This window comes from Pelobates fuscus, chromosome 7, assembly GCF_036172605.1.
Source record: "Pelobates fuscus isolate aPelFus1 chromosome 7, aPelFus1.pri, whole genome shotgun sequence".
In the NCBI taxonomy this organism is placed as follows: Eukaryota; Metazoa; Chordata; class Amphibia; order Anura; family Pelobatidae; genus Pelobates; species Pelobates fuscus.
The window spans coordinates 126,541,642-126,560,709 of NC_086323.1; the positions used below are offsets into that span (position 1 = coordinate 126,541,642).

At 41.2% G+C, this 19,068-nt stretch overlaps 1 protein-coding gene across 6 annotated transcripts in view; it reads left to right on the forward strand.

The window, feature by feature from the left end:
* SEMA3B (semaphorin 3B) overlaps window positions 1-8,221 on the forward strand; it is a 47,274-nt gene extending 39,053 nt beyond the window's left edge. For all 6 annotated transcript variants that reach the window (XM_063426575.1, XM_063426579.1, XM_063426574.1 and 3 more), the window contains exons 13-18: window positions 949-1,040; window positions 1,433-1,474; window positions 2,300-2,457; window positions 2,615-2,670; window positions 4,058-4,197; window positions 6,137-8,221. In XM_063426575.1, the coding sequence (XP_063282645.1) occupies window positions 949-1,040; window positions 1,433-1,474; window positions 2,300-2,457; window positions 2,615-2,670; window positions 4,058-4,197; window positions 6,137-6,616 (968 nt within the window). In that variant the 3' untranslated portion in view covers window positions 6,617-8,221. The remainder of the gene's footprint in view (window positions 1-948; window positions 1,041-1,432; window positions 1,475-2,299; window positions 2,458-2,614; window positions 2,671-4,057; window positions 4,198-6,136) is intronic.
* The last annotated feature ends 10,847 nt before the right edge of the window (window positions 8,222-19,068 follow it).

A 19,068-nucleotide genomic window follows, 5' to 3' on the forward strand; every position in this document is an offset into this window, starting at 1 on the left:
TCATTTATTCAGAGTTGTCACATGAAAAGGTATAATAAAATATTTACAAAAATGTGAGGGGTGTGTATATATATATATATATATAAATCCAAAAAGGTGGCAGCACTCACGGAATTAAAAAGTTCTCATCTTTATTTGTTCATATTTTAAAAAAAGTATCAACGTTTCAGTCCTCTGTATGGGACGGTCTTCAGGATCAATACCAATGGTAGGACTGAAACGTTGATAATTTTTTTTAAAAATTGAACAAATAAAGATTTGAACTTTTGAATTCCGTGAGTGCTGCCACCTTTTTGGATTTCTGGATAACTAAGCCCTGGCTTAGCACCCGGCAAACAAGGGACCACTGTAGCGTGAGTGCAAGAGATTTTCCTTTTTATATAACATGGACTGCGTGCCATTTTAATGCTGGATAGGGCATTAAGGAGGCTGTAACTAAACATGCGGTGAGGAAGTCTTGGATATTTTTCACATATCTCTTATGAAGGAGCAGGCACTATTACTTAAATAGCCAGAGTGGTCTGTAGATGCTTTATGAGGGCGAGGGCTGCAAACGGTGTCTGAGTGAAGAATTGTGGGGAATGTTCTATTTTACCCAGCTTAAAAGAACCACAACACTAACAACCACTGTCCGGGATCTGTTAGATTAAAAAACAAATCTTATTTCCCGAAAAACTAGTCATTCGTGTGTACCTCTACTGGCAAGTATAGAAAGTGAATAGGAGTTTTGGTATTGTTGATGGACACATTTGATTTTTTAAATTCCCATATTTTGGGGGTTTGAAATAATGGTTGGCAATTTGTTGAAACAGTGTTGCATTATACTAGTTGACTATACCAATTGGCTCACATTAACCATGTATGGAGAGACTGCAATTTACTGCCTGTTGGTGACAGCTTTCCAGACCAGATGTTACACAACTGTGTCTTTTTTATCCGTCTCCCTAGATAAGGGATCTGTGCTGAAAGTGATCTCCGTTCCCAAACAGAGTTGGAACCACGTGGAGGTAGTGGTCCTGGAAGAGCTGCAAGTCTTCAAGGTACTAAAGTAACCTAAATCACATAAGGGAGTCAATGGCATAAGGCCCTATTGATGCTGGGTTAGAACCTCTATGAGTGGGGAGGAGGATTCTCTACTCTCCTCCTATAAGTATGCCTAATTATATTTCCCTTTGTCTAACAAAATTATCACATTTTGTAAAGGGGGGGGGGGGGGGGGGGGGGGACATATAAGAACTGTTCAATAAATAGAAAATAATTGTTATTCAACACTAATAACCTATGGGGTTATAGTGATATTTGTCCTAAAACGTGAAGGCGTTTGAAAAGTAAACAAGATTATTTTTTAAAAATGTATTTACTTACTTTTTTTATTTTATCTTTTATCTCTTTGTACTTCCATTTCTTATCCCCCCACCATTTCCCCATGCAGGACTTGTCTCCTATAACCAGCATGCAGATTTCATCAAAACGGGTAAGTAAAAAAAATCATATATACTATTTTCATATTTGGTTTCATTTTTCTTTTTTTGTGGATCACCCCAGCTCTCTGCTTTCCCAAGCAGCATAACTATTGAAAAGAAAACGTAAAGGACCACTATAGTCACCCAGACCACTCCAGCTCAATGAAGTGGTCTGGGTGCCAGGTCCCCCAGGTTTTAAACCTTTAAATGTAAACATAGCAGTTTCAGATAAACTGCTATGTTTACATTGCAGGGTTAATCCAGCCTCTAGTGGCTGTCTTCCTGACAGCCGCTAGAGGCGCTTCTGAGACACTGAATGCGAAAAGCACATTCAGCGTGCAGAACGTCCATAGCAAAGCATTGAGAAATGCTTTCCTATGGGCGATTTTAATGCACATTCCGCTCCACTCGGGAGCTGACGTCGGCGGGGGAGGAGAGGTCACCAGCGCCGAAAGAACCAGGTGCTGGATTAAAGTAAGCAGCTGAAGGGGTTCTAATCCCTTCATCCCAGCGGGAGGGGGGCCCTGAGGGTTATATAGTGTCAGGAAAACAAGTTTGTTTTCCTGACACTATATAGTAGTGATCCTTTAAACCAATTGGGTTTAGCATCATTCTATGGCCATAAAACAAATTAATCTGTCAACAAGGCAAATCTCTATGTTGTGTATTTAGAACCCTATGCATTACCTAGTTTGCACCTATTCCTGGAACAATGTTAAAAACTTACTATTTAGCTAAGCTTGTTTATATCTCATAACTGAGTACAGTACTCCTTGTTGCCACCCAGAGGTGATGGGAGTTGAACACTGGTCTAATTTGTGTTTTTATTTCCTTAGCAACAACTATATGTTGGTTCTGAGAGTGGTATCTCCCAGGTGCCTTTGCACCGCTGTGCTATGTATGGTAAAGCCTGTGCAGAATGCTGTCTGGCCAGGGATCCTTACTGCGCATGGGATGGAGTCAGCTGTACCCGCTATCTGCCAAACACAAAGAGGTAAGCAGCCAGTTATTTACAGCCCACACAGGGAAACTTTATGCTGTATAATGAAATTATAATCTGCTTTACACTCTTTTCTACATTCTTCTCCTAAATCACTTTGTCCCCTTCACCTTTTTTATTCTAATATTTTTTTTCTGCTTACTGATTTCAGGAGATCTCGGCGCCAGGATGTCAGGAATGGGGATCCTAACACCCTATGTTCAGGAGGTGAGTGCTGGGCCTTCACATGAAAAAAAAAATATTCTAAAAATTATCATGGTGCAGGATAGACTATCCAAAAGGTACTACTACCCAGCTGTACATGAAGGTGCAAATGTGGACCCTTAACAAGTTAGCATAAAATCCAAAGAAAAATGCCCAGGATAAAGCAGTGGGCGAAATAAACTCCAAATTTATTGAGGTCCTCATAGTAAATTGAACAATATTTTCAACCTAGAGAGAGGTCTTTCTCAAGTTCAACATTTCACTTACTGCTCTGTTCTGGATCGTTTTCTTTGGATATTGTGCACAAAATAGGCAATATGTAGAGTCAGAAACTCCCCAAGCAGCCTTGAAAAAATAAAAACATATTGTATTTGATGTTTACATAGATTTTTATGTATTTTATGCCATTTCATTGTTCCTTCAGTAGCATCATTGTTAAATAGTTCATGTTCCAATTTGTGCTTCTAATTTCTGATTTCAGTCACAAGTGCCCCATAACATCTATCCCTTCCTGCTCTTAAAATTCATAGTAGAGTCTCATGTCACAGTTAGGACTTTGGTATAGTCTAAGTATTGCAGACTAACAGATCATCTCCCTCGAATAAATCCAGGTTAGGACCCAAGGTCAGGGTAATCTGATGCACATTTTGGGTTCAACATAATGTGATAGTATATTTATATTATTCGTGTAACTTGGGTATTTTTAAGTAGCCTTACAATAGAAAAAGAGAATATGTGTATGCGGTTATTTATTATGTTATTTTATAGATTCTGTCGGTTTCCGTAGCAACCCAATGAAATAATGCATGTTTTATGTTCTGTGTTCTTTTTTCCCCCCCCCCCATGTATAGAGAGGGTTGTTAAGATCAATAGACATGAATTTAATTTAAACCATTAGAGCAAAGCTTGAGACAGCCATCTTCACTGGTCTCCCTGAATATATAATTAAGTATGTTCACTGTTGAACTGTAGCTAACAAGTGATTTACATAAAATGTGTGCAGCTTGAGCCTGAGTTCACTATATGCCCTAAAGCTTAGAGATTTCCCAAATTCCTGAGTCTCATTCAAGATGGGTCTTCACTGGCCTCAACACAGATTCATTTTAGAACAGGTTTTTTTTGTACAACATTCAAGATCAGCAACAGGGAAAAGTGTTTTTTTTATGGACCTTGCAAGGGTTCAAAAAAAGAATGAGTAGCCAAGGTGATCAATATTTGAGTCTGACTAGGGTATCTTTCATGACAAGGGTTTAGGCAAGTCGCTTAATAGCATGGATATCCTGCCAGTCAACTAAAAAAAGTTCATATTTTTTTTATCTACCAGCTTATGGAAACGTCAAGTATTTATTGGTTTGCATGTAAATTAACCTTGTGGTATTGTACAATACAGAGCAGCAGAGGTTCAGCGTGCAAGAGAAACGGCTTTTTGGGGTTGAAGGAAGCAGTGTGTTCCTTGAGTGCCAACCCAAATCCCTGAGGGCTCAGGTGACCTGGACACATCAAAAGGGACCAGACACCCCCAGAAAGGAGGTAATTAATGTTAAAATCAGTACAATAAATGGCAAAGTATTTAGGAAATGGGTCAAGTAAAAGACTCCCATTACACCTTCATAGTTGTGCCTATTGAATTCTTACTAATCCAGTTAAAATTATAGATGGTTTCCCCAGTAGGTGCTCTGAAATCCAATATCTTTGATAATTCTGTATTGCAAAACACAGTTGAAAGGAACGGTTATTATCACCCAACAAACAAGATCTTGAGACACTGATTTATGAATATATATATATATATGGAAGATTAGGTATTGGTTTGCAATAGTCTTGCAACAATCTGTTCTGGATCGTTTTTTTTTGGATATTGTGCACAAAATAGGCAATATGTAGAGTCAGAAACTCCCCAAGCAGCCTTGAAAAAATAAAAACATATTGTATTTTATGTTTACATTGATTTTTATGTTTAAGATTACCCAGATCTTGAGACACTGATTTATGAATATATATATATATGGAAGATTAGGAATTGGTTTGCAATAGTCTTCACGTAGATCTGTTTAATAAAACATATAAATGATTTCAGCACAATTCAATAGTAACACAGCAAGAGGATCTCTAACTACAAGTTGCAGTCAGTTTGGCTCATAGCACTAGATAGCTAGCTAGATTAGTCTTTATCTGTGACAGTGCAGGTGCCCTTGAAGGCACAGATTAGCTACAGGGTTACCTGGTGATTGTGCTACCTGATCTGTGTCAAATCAGCTATCTAGTATTTCAGTAAAGTTGCAGCCTTTCACTAAATTTCTATTTTTAGTTAATCTTACTTTTCTCAATTTAGTTGATATGCCCGCTTTCTTTTCGTTGTGACAATTCTCTATAGGTTGTCTCTGTTATATTGCAATATTTCACCCTCAAGAGTTATTGGAGACAAGTATTGTCACTTTAGGCACTGCTTTGAAACCTATTGGCTATTTTTACATACACTGCTTTCAGCACAATGCTATTACCGTACTGAGATCTTTCAGATAGCAAAGTGCTACATGGTATCTAACTTCTGCTAACACTCCAGATAGCATTCTGATGCATTGTATACTGCTCATAGTGTGATCAATTTTTTATCATAATAAAGCAATAAAAAATTGTATTCACCTATTATCTGGATCAGTATTCATGTCTCTGTGTTTTGTTAAAAATTAGGATTACTCCCTATTACAGTCCAGGGTTTTTTTTTCTAGTACATTAGGTTCCTAACTTTATGTATAATTTATTGAGTAACCATGAGTGTCTCAATCACAGACTCTCCCTGTGTCAACACAAAACATGTTTGCACGCACCGGCTGTGCGTAATGTGTGCTGCATGTGTTTAGTTTTATGGCTGTGTGTGTGTGTTGTGCTTGGGCTGTGCAGCGTTTGCTACCAATGTGCGATGTATTCAGATGATTACTCTCTTTTGTCCCCCTCCTGCATAGTTTTATGCAGTACAATCAATGGTATCCCTGGCGATTTTTGGGGGATGAAACTCCCTGGCAGTTTAGTGTGGGAGCATGCAGTCTACACCTCCGGCATGTGCAAACCACAATAATCTCTCCCTTGCAATCAGTCAGAGTGCATGCTGTGAATTCCTAGCAACTGCACTTTGACTCACTGAGTGCTGGACTGTAAGGAACGATTATTGTGGTATGCACCCACTGGAGGTGCAGACCACATGCTCCTTGCCCTGTCCTCTCCCATCCCCTGTAGTTTACCTGCAGTATGGCCAACGTCAGAAAAATTATCTGCCTTGCTGCACTAGGAATTGCATGTCCCAGACGTCGAACGATAGGAATGAATAATATCTGAATAATCAGACCCTTATTAAAGCTTGGGTCATCCTATATTTGCAGTGTAGATTATAAATCATGATGGCTCTCTCTCACTATCTATGTTAGACATACTTCTAGGTTGTATAGTTACACTCTGCCTTTAACTTCCTCAGGTGCAGTTTGATGACAGAGTTATCCAGATAGATCGTGGAATTCTCCTGCGTAGCGTCTTGCGTAGAGATGGTGGAACCTTCATATGCCACTCTTCAGAACATGGATTCACTCAGACTCTGCTACGTCTCCATCTAGAGATCATCCCCACCTCTCGTGCCGAGGAATCATCAGGGACTCATCGTCACCATCCGCATCGCTGGTATCAAGACTTCATGCGCCTTGTTCAACAACCAGGCTCTGCAGAACAGATGTGCGAGGAGCTATGGATACGCAAGGGTCGAGCCTTACACCCACCAGGTCCTCAAGGGTCCCCACAGCTTACAGGCTTACAGGAATCCAGCATTCGACCTCTCCCGCCTCTCAGTGTTAAGGCCAAAGCCCAAAAATGGAAGCACCTAGAGGACAAGAAAAAGGTGCGCAGTCGCCGAACTCACGACGCTCAGAGGGCAGATCGGGGCCCACGGAGTGCCCCAAGTTAGGATCCCCATATACCTGAAACTTTTTAAACTGTACAGTGTGAGGGGACAGTTAAGGTCTATCCACTAAAAAGGGTCTGTTTACTATTTATCCTGACAGATACTGGGGGCTCTGAACACACAGGGCACAAAGGAAATTGAATGTTTGCAATTCACTGATCCATTAACATTTTCTGCCAAAAATCACTAATGGAGTATGGCTTGGTTATCGCCGTACTGAAGAGAACTGCAATAGAAATAAGCAAAAACTCTATGCTGTACAGTGCCACTTCCCCTTCCACCACTTGACTGAAAAGACTTTATATTTATACATTTCTCCTTTTTACACTCCTTAAAACAAATTCAAACCTCCAAGGATCCGCTTCCCACAGACCAACGATTCGGTTTATGAAAGTATGTCGGGAGACAAACTGGGCAAGATACAAAGTGGCAAACCTATGACACTGGAGGGCATCTCTGGACTATCTCCAAAGAACTGAAGAGTGTGTAGGGCAATGAAATATGACCCAAGGTCCCAGATTAACACAAGACACTGTATTTAATAGGACATTCTGAAAGTCAAACACACGGTATCTGATAATTGAAGGCTAACCTACTAGTCAGTTCACCTAACTTTAACTGGGCACTGTAAGCTAGGAAAGCTTTCTTTTCCTGTCTTGAGAACCCATAATGAACAGGAATTATGCACCTTATTCATAGAGTTTGCAACATGATCATGTATAGTGATATGTGTACAGAGTGCTCTTTATTTCTGCACATGCATACCTCTTATTATATGCATAAATATTTATTCACAAAGATATGTATGTTTGGGTATAGACAGACAGACAAATACATTTCTATACAAGTGTGGAATGTTCGACTAATCCACTCAGCTATGACAAATAAGAATATCTAGCAGATGAAAACAAAATTGTATTTTTGCATGTACATCAAATTGACTCCCCTCCTTCTATGTATATATACTCTCGCTCTCTAACACACACACACACATTCCCACCAAGTACCTTAAATACATAATTTGGCTTTCACATGTCAGTCTACCCACCAAACAGTTTAGCAATGGCCAAAAGGTAGTCCAAAGTTGCCAAGGCATCATGGCTGTTGCAATTCTTCTACAGCAGGGGTAGACAACCTTCGGCATCACAGATGTTTTATACTACATATCCCATGATGCTTTTCCAGCATCACAGCTGTTGGCAGCATTATGGGAGATGCAGCCCACAACATCAGGAATGCCAAAGGTTGCCTACCCTTGTTCTACAGCATGTGTCTTCCTTTTGGTGACCCCCTACTCTAGTGGAGGAGCAGGAAAAAAATGGACCTAAGAGTTTGTCACCAGCACCTGCCAGGTTAACCAGACTAATCAGACTCCCATGAACGAATTGTCCGTCAGCACAGACAGACATTATTTCCGTTAGTGTAAATATTGTTTAAGTGTAAATTAACCCTTTTATTTGCTGCTAGATATTTCTGTGATAGGCTTAGCCTCTCGCTTGTTCTGTCTTCTTAACTTTGGTGGGGGAAGAATTTGACAAGGCAGAACTGTATGGGGAAAAACTGGAAACCTTAAAACCATATGTTCTATTAAATTAACACAAGTAAAGCCATTTTTCACAGGGTTTGTGGATTATTAACGGAAAAGCCAGATCTGATGGATGTTGATGACCACACTGATTAACTGACACACCAAGGCCAACACCAACACCAACAGAACAAGATAAATATACTTGACTTATGTATTTTTGTAGATTATTAAAGCGACACTGTCACCGTCAGAGGACCTTGCAGAATTTGTAAAGAGCCCTGACGGTGACATCGTAGCTAGTGGTGTTCTTTAAGTTCTCTCAGTGTTAAAGTGATACCCTAGGCACCATAATGACTAGAGGGCACCTTTGTGTTTATGGTCCCAGGAAGCAACCTGGCTCTGTCAGGAATCAAATTCCTTTCAGTCTGCAGAGCTATGCTAAGGCAAATCCTAATTCTGCATTAGCAAACCAACTTTGGACATTGTTCAATGAGTCAGCTGTTCTCAGATAATGAACAATGTCCAAAGTTCGTATTAATTACTTGGATGCAGAAGTACGAGTTTCTGCTTTAGCAGACCACTGGCATCCAACAGAGCCAGGTAAATCTTAGACAGTTCACAAGCGGTTTAACAGTCTACCCTTGGGTGGCTTCAGGGGACTTCAAACACAATAACTACCACAGCATATTGTAGTGGTAATGGTGCTTTGAATGTTCCACTAAAATTCTGTACTATCACTTTGAGGCAGTTTTGGATTTAAAAGAAGCCCAAAGAGCAAACAGTCTCCTGGAGGTATTATTCTGCAGGATTAGGAGTCGAAACAATTTTCTACACGGTTACATTTTAGGTATGTATGTGTGTTACATTTTCCTTTGGAAGAGAATTTATTTTTAGTTCATAAATTGAAGACAGGATCTGTATGGATTTATACGAAGAATGTGCCATATGATACTTTCTGTACTGAAGGCATCGGAACAAGTACATGGTATTAATCTCTTGTTTTAGCAAAACGTCTGGAACCCAGACAGGGAGGGCTGGCCAATGTTCAAGAGAAATTGCCTGGATTCAGGAGCAAGTGTGACTCATCCTATCAGGGTATTACTTCAAAGGACAACTAATCTGGACCGGACATTCAAAAGATGGATTAAAGACACATATGCGTTTGCGTGTTGTGAACATATGTGCACAGTAAATCTGGCATTCAACTCCCAGAGAGGGCGCCTGTTCCTAGATAGATAACGTAATGTTTTCTAATTGTTTATCTCTTTCAGAAAAATGTTTGTTACATACCCTCTATGATTTTCTAAGAATTAAAGGAACACTACAGCTCGATGTAGTGTTTATGGTGCCAGGAGTACATTTGAACCATCCAAGGGTGACTAGTCAAACCGTTTGTTAACGGTTTTAAAACTTACCTACAGTTTTCTGGCCGCCAGTCACCTCCTCAAAGATAGTCAGCAGCTCTCTAAACTGAGCTCACCCAGCGGTGCAATGAGCAAGCCCTTCATCTGAGCATGCTGTAGTAGTTATGGTGATTGAAGTATTCCTTTAACACTTCTATATTTTGAGTTTCACTTTTTCAATTGCATGAGCCAGCCTGTATTCCTGCAGGTGCCAGGAATTTGTAAACCAAATGAGAATGCAGATGCCCCTCTGTATAGCAGGCCTCATATTTAGTGACCAATCTAGCAAGAGAGTTTGAATTCAGCATGGTCACTTTAAATTAGCTATAACAGATTCTTTATTTTTCTTCAAGCCTACCATGTTGACATTATATCTCAGTTTTCCATGCAGGGTGTATTTGTGGTCACATGAGAAGACATTTTTGACACCTTACACTCACATTTCTTGAAGATTTTGGTCTTCCCTTATAATGAATCTTCTACCTAAGGCATTTTGGCCTAAAATTTGCAATGTAATTTATCATAATTTTTAGTTTAGTAAACATCCGAAACTTTGATTGGAGTGAATTGGGAAAGTTGAGGTCTATAAATATTACATGGAGCAGAAGATTAATTACGTAAAACAATCAACAATGCACCATTGCAAAATTTACCACTTAGCACACACTACATCCCCAGCTCATACAACAAGGACAGAAGAGCTGGCTCAATCACGCAGATTAACATAGTCCTTTAACAGAAAAAATATGAACATATTTAAAAAAGATGAACATATTTAATTTATATTTCTTCAGTTATAATATCTAAAATACTACAAGTTATGATAAAGAAGGTAAAATAATAACACAAAACAAAAAAGTCACAAATAATTAGCCTAAGCTATATGGTGTGTGCTATCTGCCTAGTCACAGCTTTGAGAACTAGGTTACCCACATATCATTTTGCAAATTGCTGGAAGTATACTACTGTGGCAGGGAGCAGGATACACTCTACACCAGTGGTCAGCAACCTATGGCGTGTGCGGCATGCATGGCATGTGAAGTGCCTTGCAAGGCTGCCAGACCCATACAGGCTAGGGAGATCTGAAGATCTCCTCTGGAGCTGGCAAAACAGGGCTCTCAATTCTTCAGATATCTGCCGTTCGGCACAAGCGGAGATTGCTGCAGGTGGTGAGGAGCAGTTCCTTAAATCACGTATTGCAGTGCACGGAGGACCTGCTCTTGGAGGAACTGCTTCCCCCCAGCACTTGTGAAGGGGAATGGAATCTGCACTGGAAAAGAGCAACCTAAATTTAAAGGATCACTATAGGGTCAGGAAAACAAACATGTATTCCTGACCCTATAGCGTTAAAACCACCATCTAGCCCCCTGGGCCCCTCATGCCTCCATAAATATAGTACAAATCTTACTGTATTCAAGCCTGAATCTGTAACTCTGCATGCTGGTAGAATCAGAAAAACAAGCAGTCTGCTGATATCATCAGAAATGGTAGCCTGATCCAATCACAATGCTTCCCCATAGGATTGGCTGAGACTGACAAAGAGGCATATCGGGGCAGAGCCAGCATGATTCAAACATAGCCCTGGCCAATCAGCATCTCCTCATAGAAATGAATTGAATCAATGAATCTCTATGAGGAAAGTTCAGTGTCTGTATGCAGAGGGAGGAGACACTGAATGTTTGGATGCATTTTAGGCAGCCATGACCCAGGAAGGATCTCTAACAGCCATCTGAGGAGTGGCCAGAATCACTAGGCTGTAATTTAAACACTGCATTTACTCTGAAAAGACAGTGTTTACAGCAAAAAGCCTGAAGGTAATGATTCTACTCACCAGAACAAATTCAATTAGCTGTAGTTGTTCTGGTGACTATAGTGTCCCTTTAACAACATATGAGACAAACACATTTTGAAATTAACGATGGGTTGATGAGGACCTGCACAAATGACCTTTCAATCTACACACTTACATAAAAAAAAAAAAATAGAACCAGCACACCAAGGGACTTTAAAATCTTGTTTTGGCACAGTGTTGTTAAACGGTGGCCCACTCCTGCCCTAGAGGATTTTATTACTTGTAAGGATCTGATACCCTCTGTGGGTGTAGGAAGACAATATGATGGAGGATACAAGCTTACAGGGCCAGATTTACATGTCAGGTGCCCATAGGCACAAATTTCTAAGGCACCCCCTGATTTCCAACCCCAAAATAAAACAGATAAACTAAATATAATTAATTTATTAACTAGACATTGCATTGCGATTAAATGTGTGAGTATAGTGAGTGTGTGCAGCTGTGTAAATGCATGCAGGGTTAAAGATAATGTTAGAAGTGGTTAGGGTAAAGTGGGATTTAAGGTTAAAGAGTACACTATAGTGTCAGAAATATAAACACGCATTATTGACACTAAAGTGTGAAACTATTTAGGTTACTGGCCCCATCTTGCATCGCTTTGAAAAGGTGATTTTACTCACCTTTCTCCAATGCCACGCTGTTCTCACAGTGGATGGCTCTGCCTTCATGGCTGAGATCATAAATCTTGATGATCTCTACCAATCCAATGCTTTCACATATGAAAGCATTGGGGGGATATGCATCAATTATCAATGCATCTCTATGGGGAAGTTCAGTGCCTCCATGCAGAGCGTGGAGACGCTGAATGCCAATGCTGCACACTGAGCAGCACTTTACTAGGAAGCACCTCTAGTGGGTCAGAGTGACTGTCACTAGAGGTATTACTAGGCACCACTGTAAACACTGCCTTTTCCACTGAGCTAAACTACCAGGAAGTAACAAGGCTTGTTATCTGATTGATAGCCAGGGGGTATAACAAAGTTAGTATTTTAATAGTCACTTTCTATTAAAATCTACACTTTTTGTAAAATAAAAACAAATGGAAAAAAGAAAAAAAGAAAAGAGGACACACTAAATATCAGAGAATTAAAGAAGTTTGCCTGCAAGTGCACAATCTACATACCAAAACCCACTCTTTCATAACAGTTTAGCTACACAAAATCTAGTTTATCTCTAACATTTAACCTTATTCTCTATAGCAAAAAAAAAAATTAAAAATTGTTGATATCAATTTTACATTTTTCTATAAACTTAAGGGCTAGGAAGGATTAACATAACTGAGACCCTTTTAGTCCCCTGCAAAACGTAGAGGCAGGATTACAGCGCTACCATTTTGGCAGGACTATATGCCCCTTTTCTCTCAAAATGTACTGCTCCTTTCATTGACCTGAGTGACTAAAATCAAGTTCTTCCAGTGTTTTATGATGCATTATATTCAGCCTAATAAATAATAAAAGAATTCATTAAAAAAACTTAAACCTTGCCTGTATAGATTTTCTCTACTACTATTCTCCTTTGGCCTACAGTCATGGAAATTAGTTGTAAACCCATAATTTTCTTCTCTGGAGCCCCATGCATGTAACTTGTGCATGTTTAAAGGACCACTCTAGGCACCCAGACCACTTCAGCTTAATGAAGTGGTCTGGGTGCCAGGTCCAGCTAGGGTTAACTAATTGTTTTATAAACATAGCAGTTTCAGAGAAACTGCTATGTTTATCAATTAGTTAAGCCTTCCCCTATTTCCTCTAGTGGCTGTCTCACTGACAGCCGCTAGAGGCGCTTGCGTGATTCTCACTGTGAAAATCACAGTGAGAGCACGCAAGCGTCCATAGGAAAGCATTATGAATGCTTTCCTATGTGACCGGCTGAATGCGCGCGCAGCTCTTGCCGCGCGTGCGCATTCAGCCGACGGGGAGGAACGGAGGCGGAGAGCTCCCCGCCCAGCGCTGGAAAAAGGTAAGTTTTTACCCCTTTCCCCTTTCCAGAGCCGGGCGGGAGGGGGTCCCTGAGGGTGGGGGCACCCTCAGGGCACTCTAGTGCCAGGAAAACGAGTATGCTTTCCTGGCACTAGAGTGGTCCTTTAAGACAGCATGCCTCCATTTTCCAAACTGTGGCCAAAAAAAATGAAACAAAAGGAACTTCTAAGCCACCGTTTTGTCATTGCCACTGTCTCTGCGACCTCAACAGTTTCTGAATACGTTGAACTATCTGTCACAGAAAGAAAGGAACTGACTGCGTATCCCATGTTGCTGCATCATTTTATTTAACACGCTACTCACTATTCCTTTCTACAAAACATAAAACAAAACAGTCAGACACTGCATGATACACCAACAGAGCAGGAGTAATAAAAGAAGGATGAACATATTCCTTGTGAGCTTCACGAAATGGCTCAGAGAAAACTAATTGAAAGTTGATTGCTGGGATGTACGCACATATACGGTGCGAAAACTGATCCGTGACCCCCCACCCCCACCCCCACCCCTAGCGCTTACACTGGGCGGGCCGGGGCCGCAACACATGCGACCGCGGTATGTACGCGGGCTGCGACTGCGGTATGTACGCCAGTGCATGCAGATACACATACACTTAAAGGACCGCTATAGGCACCCAGACCACTTCAGCTCAATGAAGTGGCCTGGGTGCCAGATCACTCTAGTTTTAACGATGCAGCTGAAAACATAGCAGTTTCATAGAAACTGCTATGTTTCACTGAGGGTTAATCCAGCTAGAGGCGCTTCAGCGATTCTCACTGTGAAAATCACAGTGAGAAGACGCTGGACGTCCATAGGAAAGCATGGAGTAATGCTTTCCTATGGGCGGTTTGAATGCGCGCACGGCACTTGCCGCGCATGCGCATTCGGAGCTGAGAGGCGGATCGGGGCGGAGAGATCCCCAGCACCAAGGGAGCCCGGCGCTGGAGAAAGGTAAGTGCTGAAGGGGTTTTAACCCCTTCAGCCCAGCGGGAGGTGGGCCACAAGGGTGGGGGGGGCTAAGGACTATATAGTGCCAGGAAAACGAGTTTGCTTTCCTGGCACTATAGTGGTCCTTTAATGACAAACATTCAGGTACACATGCAGACAAACAGATACCCATGCAGACCAAGAGATACACATATAGACCCACATACAGGCACACACACACACACTCATAGTGACAGACCCACAGACACACTCACTGACAAACACATACACACTAACAGACAAGTATTCACACACACACTCATGAACAGACGCATACACACTAACAGACACACATTTACTGACAGACACACACTCACTGAGAGACAGACACACATACACACTCACTAACAGACACCAAACAGACTAGCTAGCAGACACACACAAACTAACACACAACTAACACACTCAGTAACAGACACACACAGTAACACACTCACTGACACACAAAAGCTAACACTCACTGACACTCACTAGCTCAGTGCTCCCTCACCGCCTGCAGTAACCGACCGCAAAATGACGCCACTGCCAGCCTGGGGGGGCCCTGAGGTGGCCAGCTCCTGGGCCCCCCCCAGGAGAAGAGGCTGGAAAAATGTGGCGTACATACCGAGTCAGAGGGCGGCCGGGCCCCCTGGAGGGCCGGGCCCGGTCGCAGCTGCGACCCCTGCGACCGCGGTATGTACACCAGTGGGAGCAGACGTGTTAAATTTGGTAATATCGCTCTCACACTCTCTCATACTGGTCATGTGGAAGTTCAACATGGCACCTCATGGCAAAGAACTCTCTGAGGATCTAAACAAAAAAAAGAACTGTTGCTTTACATAATGATGGCCTAGGCTATCAGAAGATTGCCAAGACCCTGAAACTGAGCTGCAGCACGGTGGGCAAGACCATACAGCGGTTTTACAGGACAGGTTTCACTCAGAACAGGCCTCACCATGGTTCGACCAAAGAAGTTGAGTGCACGTGCTCAGCGTCATATCCAGAGGTTGGTCTTTGGGAAATAGACGTATAAGTGCTGCCAGCATTGCTGCAGAGGTTGAAGGGGTGGGTGGTCAGCCTGTCAGTGTTCAGACCATACGCCACACACTGCATCAAATTGGTCTGCATGGCGGTCGTCCCAGAAGGAAGGCTCTTCTAAAGATGATGCACAAGAAAGCCTGCAAACAGTTTGCTGAAGACAAGCAGACTAAGGACATGGATTACTGGAACCATGTCCTGTGGTCTGATGAGACCAAGATAAACTTATTTGGTTCAGATGGTGTCAATCGTGTGTAGTAGCAACCAGGTGAGGAGTACAAAGACAAGTGTGTCATGCCTACAGTAAAGCATGGTGTTGGGAGTGTCATGGTCTGGGCCTGCATGAGTCCTGCCGGCACTGGGGAGCTACAGTTCATTGAGGGAACCATGAATGACAACATATACTGTGACATACTGAAGCAGAGCATGATCCCCTCCCTTCAGAGACTGGGCCGCAGGGCAGTATTCCAACATGATAACGATCCCAAACACATCTCCAAGACAACCACTGCCTTGCTAAAGAATCTGAAGGTAAAGGTGATGGACTGGTCAAGCATGTCTCAGACCTAAACCCTATTGAGTATCTGTGGGGCATCCTCAAACGGAAGGTGGGGGAGTGCAAGGTCTTTACCATCCACCAGCTCTGTGATGTCGTCATGGAGAAGTGAAAGAGGATTCCAGTGGCAACCTGTGAAGCTCTGGTGAACTCCATGCCCATGAGGGTTAAGGCAGTGCTGGAAAATAATGGTGGCCACACAAAATAGTGACACTTTGGGCCCAATTTGGACATTTCCACTTAGGGGTGTACTCTCTTAGACATTAATGGCTGTGTGTTAAGTTATTTTGAGGGGACAGCTTATTTACACTGCTATACAGGCTGTACACTTACTACTTTACATTGTAGCAGAGTTATTTCTTCAGTGTTGTCACATGATAATATATAATAAAAATATTTACAAAAATGTGAGGGGTGTACTCACTTTGTAAGATAGTGTGTGTGTGTATATGTATATATGTATATATATATATATATATATATATATATATATATAATATACATACACACACATACATACACACACTTTACACATACACTCACACACACCCACATATACACACTGGCAAGGTGTGTGGGACAGGCAATGGTTTAGCTTATCCTGAAATCAATAACATAGTAGACATAATGGGCTTGATTTATGAATCAATTGATTTATGAACCCAGAAAAATAAGACATGTTTTCTTTAACTTGCAAAGTGTTATTTACTATACAAGTCTGTGTGTGAAACTGTGTAGTGGCGCTAAACAGCAAATGGACACACACAAAGATGCACATACAGAGCTGACATGAGTGGGATTTAATATTTAAAAATAAAAAACTCTACATGCATGACACTTTCAGTATGCAGCATACTAACATTATGAGGTCACTCAAAGCTGTTGTAGTCATCACAGTAGACTCTGACAAAGCTCATTCATAGCCAGTCCTGGGTTGGATGCAGACATGGCACAGAGTGTTTCGTACGGGTTCAGTGGTTTCAATAGGATCAAAGCCATGAACTATGGCAATAGAGCTCTCAACTCACGGGAAGATGAGAGTTTTGCTGTTTTTGGCATAAAGCTAAGAAATGACTGCGCTGTTGCGCTCAGAGATAAAAGAGGTAAGGTACCACCAGCCTTGCCATCCCTGAGTCACAAATTTGACTCTATTCAAACGGCCAGAAGTGACCTGGGTCCCAAACCTATAGTTCCTCCTAAGGATCCATGTGGAAAATCCATAATAACTTCAGCCAGTGACTTCCAGAGAATCCTGTCCGCTGCAAGGGGCAGGACTGATAAGGGACGTGAGAAGCACAAGATGGCAGGACAGGCCTCAAGAGGTGAGAAGGATATGCTTGTTCTGGTAGCAGAGGCAAAAAAGGACAAGGCAGAATTCGAGAGGGTGAGAAAGGTGCAGAAGGAGATAGTTGAAAAGCAGCGGCGCCATATAATGGAGAGAACTTCTCAAGTGAAGAAAGAAGTGGGACAGCTGAGGCAGCAGTTTCAGGGGAAAAGACTGAAAAATTTCTCAATCCCACTGAGAAGGCCAAGCAGAGGGAGGAAAATCTCACTCTAGCCAGAATACATCAGGAGAAGCAGCTGGAGGAACTGAAAATTATCGGGTCTCCAATCAAGTATGCATAAGTGGTGACAAAGAAAGTTGTGGTTCCTCGACTGGTGGCTTACCCCCAAAAAAGGAGCTTGATGCAATACCTGCACATATTGCAAAATTATTTGCCAATAATATAAATAAATGTTTTTTCTTAAATATCTCGTATGTAAAGTTATTTTTTTAAATGACTGGCCTTTCTCATGGGAAAGGAAATATGCTGGTTAAGTTATGAAAAGAGAAACAGAAATGTTACTTCCGAAAAAAAAATGTTTTCCTTAACATTAAGGGCAGTAAACCGGAATATTTGCCCTGTACTAAACAGGTTAGTGAAAAGCAAATGGTTAAACTTTTAATTTCTTGCTCCCCCCTATTTTCCCGGATTAGCCTGGACAACTGAGGTCAGTTTGTGTACAAGAATAACACCCACATACATTACCATCCCAAAAATAGATTTAATAAACCGGGAGGGAGTTTGTACTTCCACTACTACGAAGGAATTTTATTTTTATTTTTTTATTTTTTTACAATAAGTACAATTTCCGTTTTTTTCTGTTGTATAGCAGCAGTACAGATGGGAAATAGAAAGAATATCAGAAAGGTTGGTCAATTCTTCTCCTGAACTACCATCTCAAGCACCTTATGCCAAAAAGTCACTTCACAGAAGGACAGGCACTCTAGTCTGTAATGCTAAGTGAAGGTGTGCATTGATGCCCAAGTTACATAGTTACATAGCTGAAAAGAGACTTGCGTCCATCAAGTTCAGCCTTCCTCACATATGTTTTTTGCTGTTGATCCAAAAGAAGGCAAAAAAACCCAGTTTGAAGCACTTCCAATTTTGCAACAAGCTAGGAAAAAATTCCTTCTTGACCCCAGAATGGCAGTCAGATTTATCCTTGGATCAAGCAGTTATTACCCTACATTGAAAGATTATATCCTTGAATATTCTGTTTTTGCAAGTATGCATCTAGTAGCTGTTTGAACATCTGTATGGACTCTGATAAAACCACTTCTTCAGGCAGAGAATTCCACATCCTGATTGTTCTTACAGTAAAAAAACCTTTCCTTTGCCTTAGACAAAATCTTCTTTCTTCCAGTCTAAACGCAAGTTGCTGCGTTACAATTCATCTCTTTTGGTGCTCACTTCCTTTCAGGTAATGAAGCATCAACTATTCTAGTACAGTGTGCAATTAGATTATTTGGAGTACTCTTGTAGACTGCAGTATACACCTTTTGTATGGCCATTGTGAACCATCTTGATAAACTTGCCTTTGAAGCTTATTGTTTTCTAAAATCAGCCACCATTTGTATATAAACTTCCAAACTCTTAAGATGTAGAGAGTGCCATTTCTCTTAGGTATGCTATAAATGAGGACGAAAAAAAAAAAGGAAAAATCATATGTGAATTCTTATGGGTGCAGTGAGAAAATACACAGAGTTAGTAATGCACTTTCTCGAGCACAAACTCCAAATGTAACATAACATGTTCATGTAAATCTACACATACAGACATACATATCCTGAAAATGTATTAACTAGTATTAA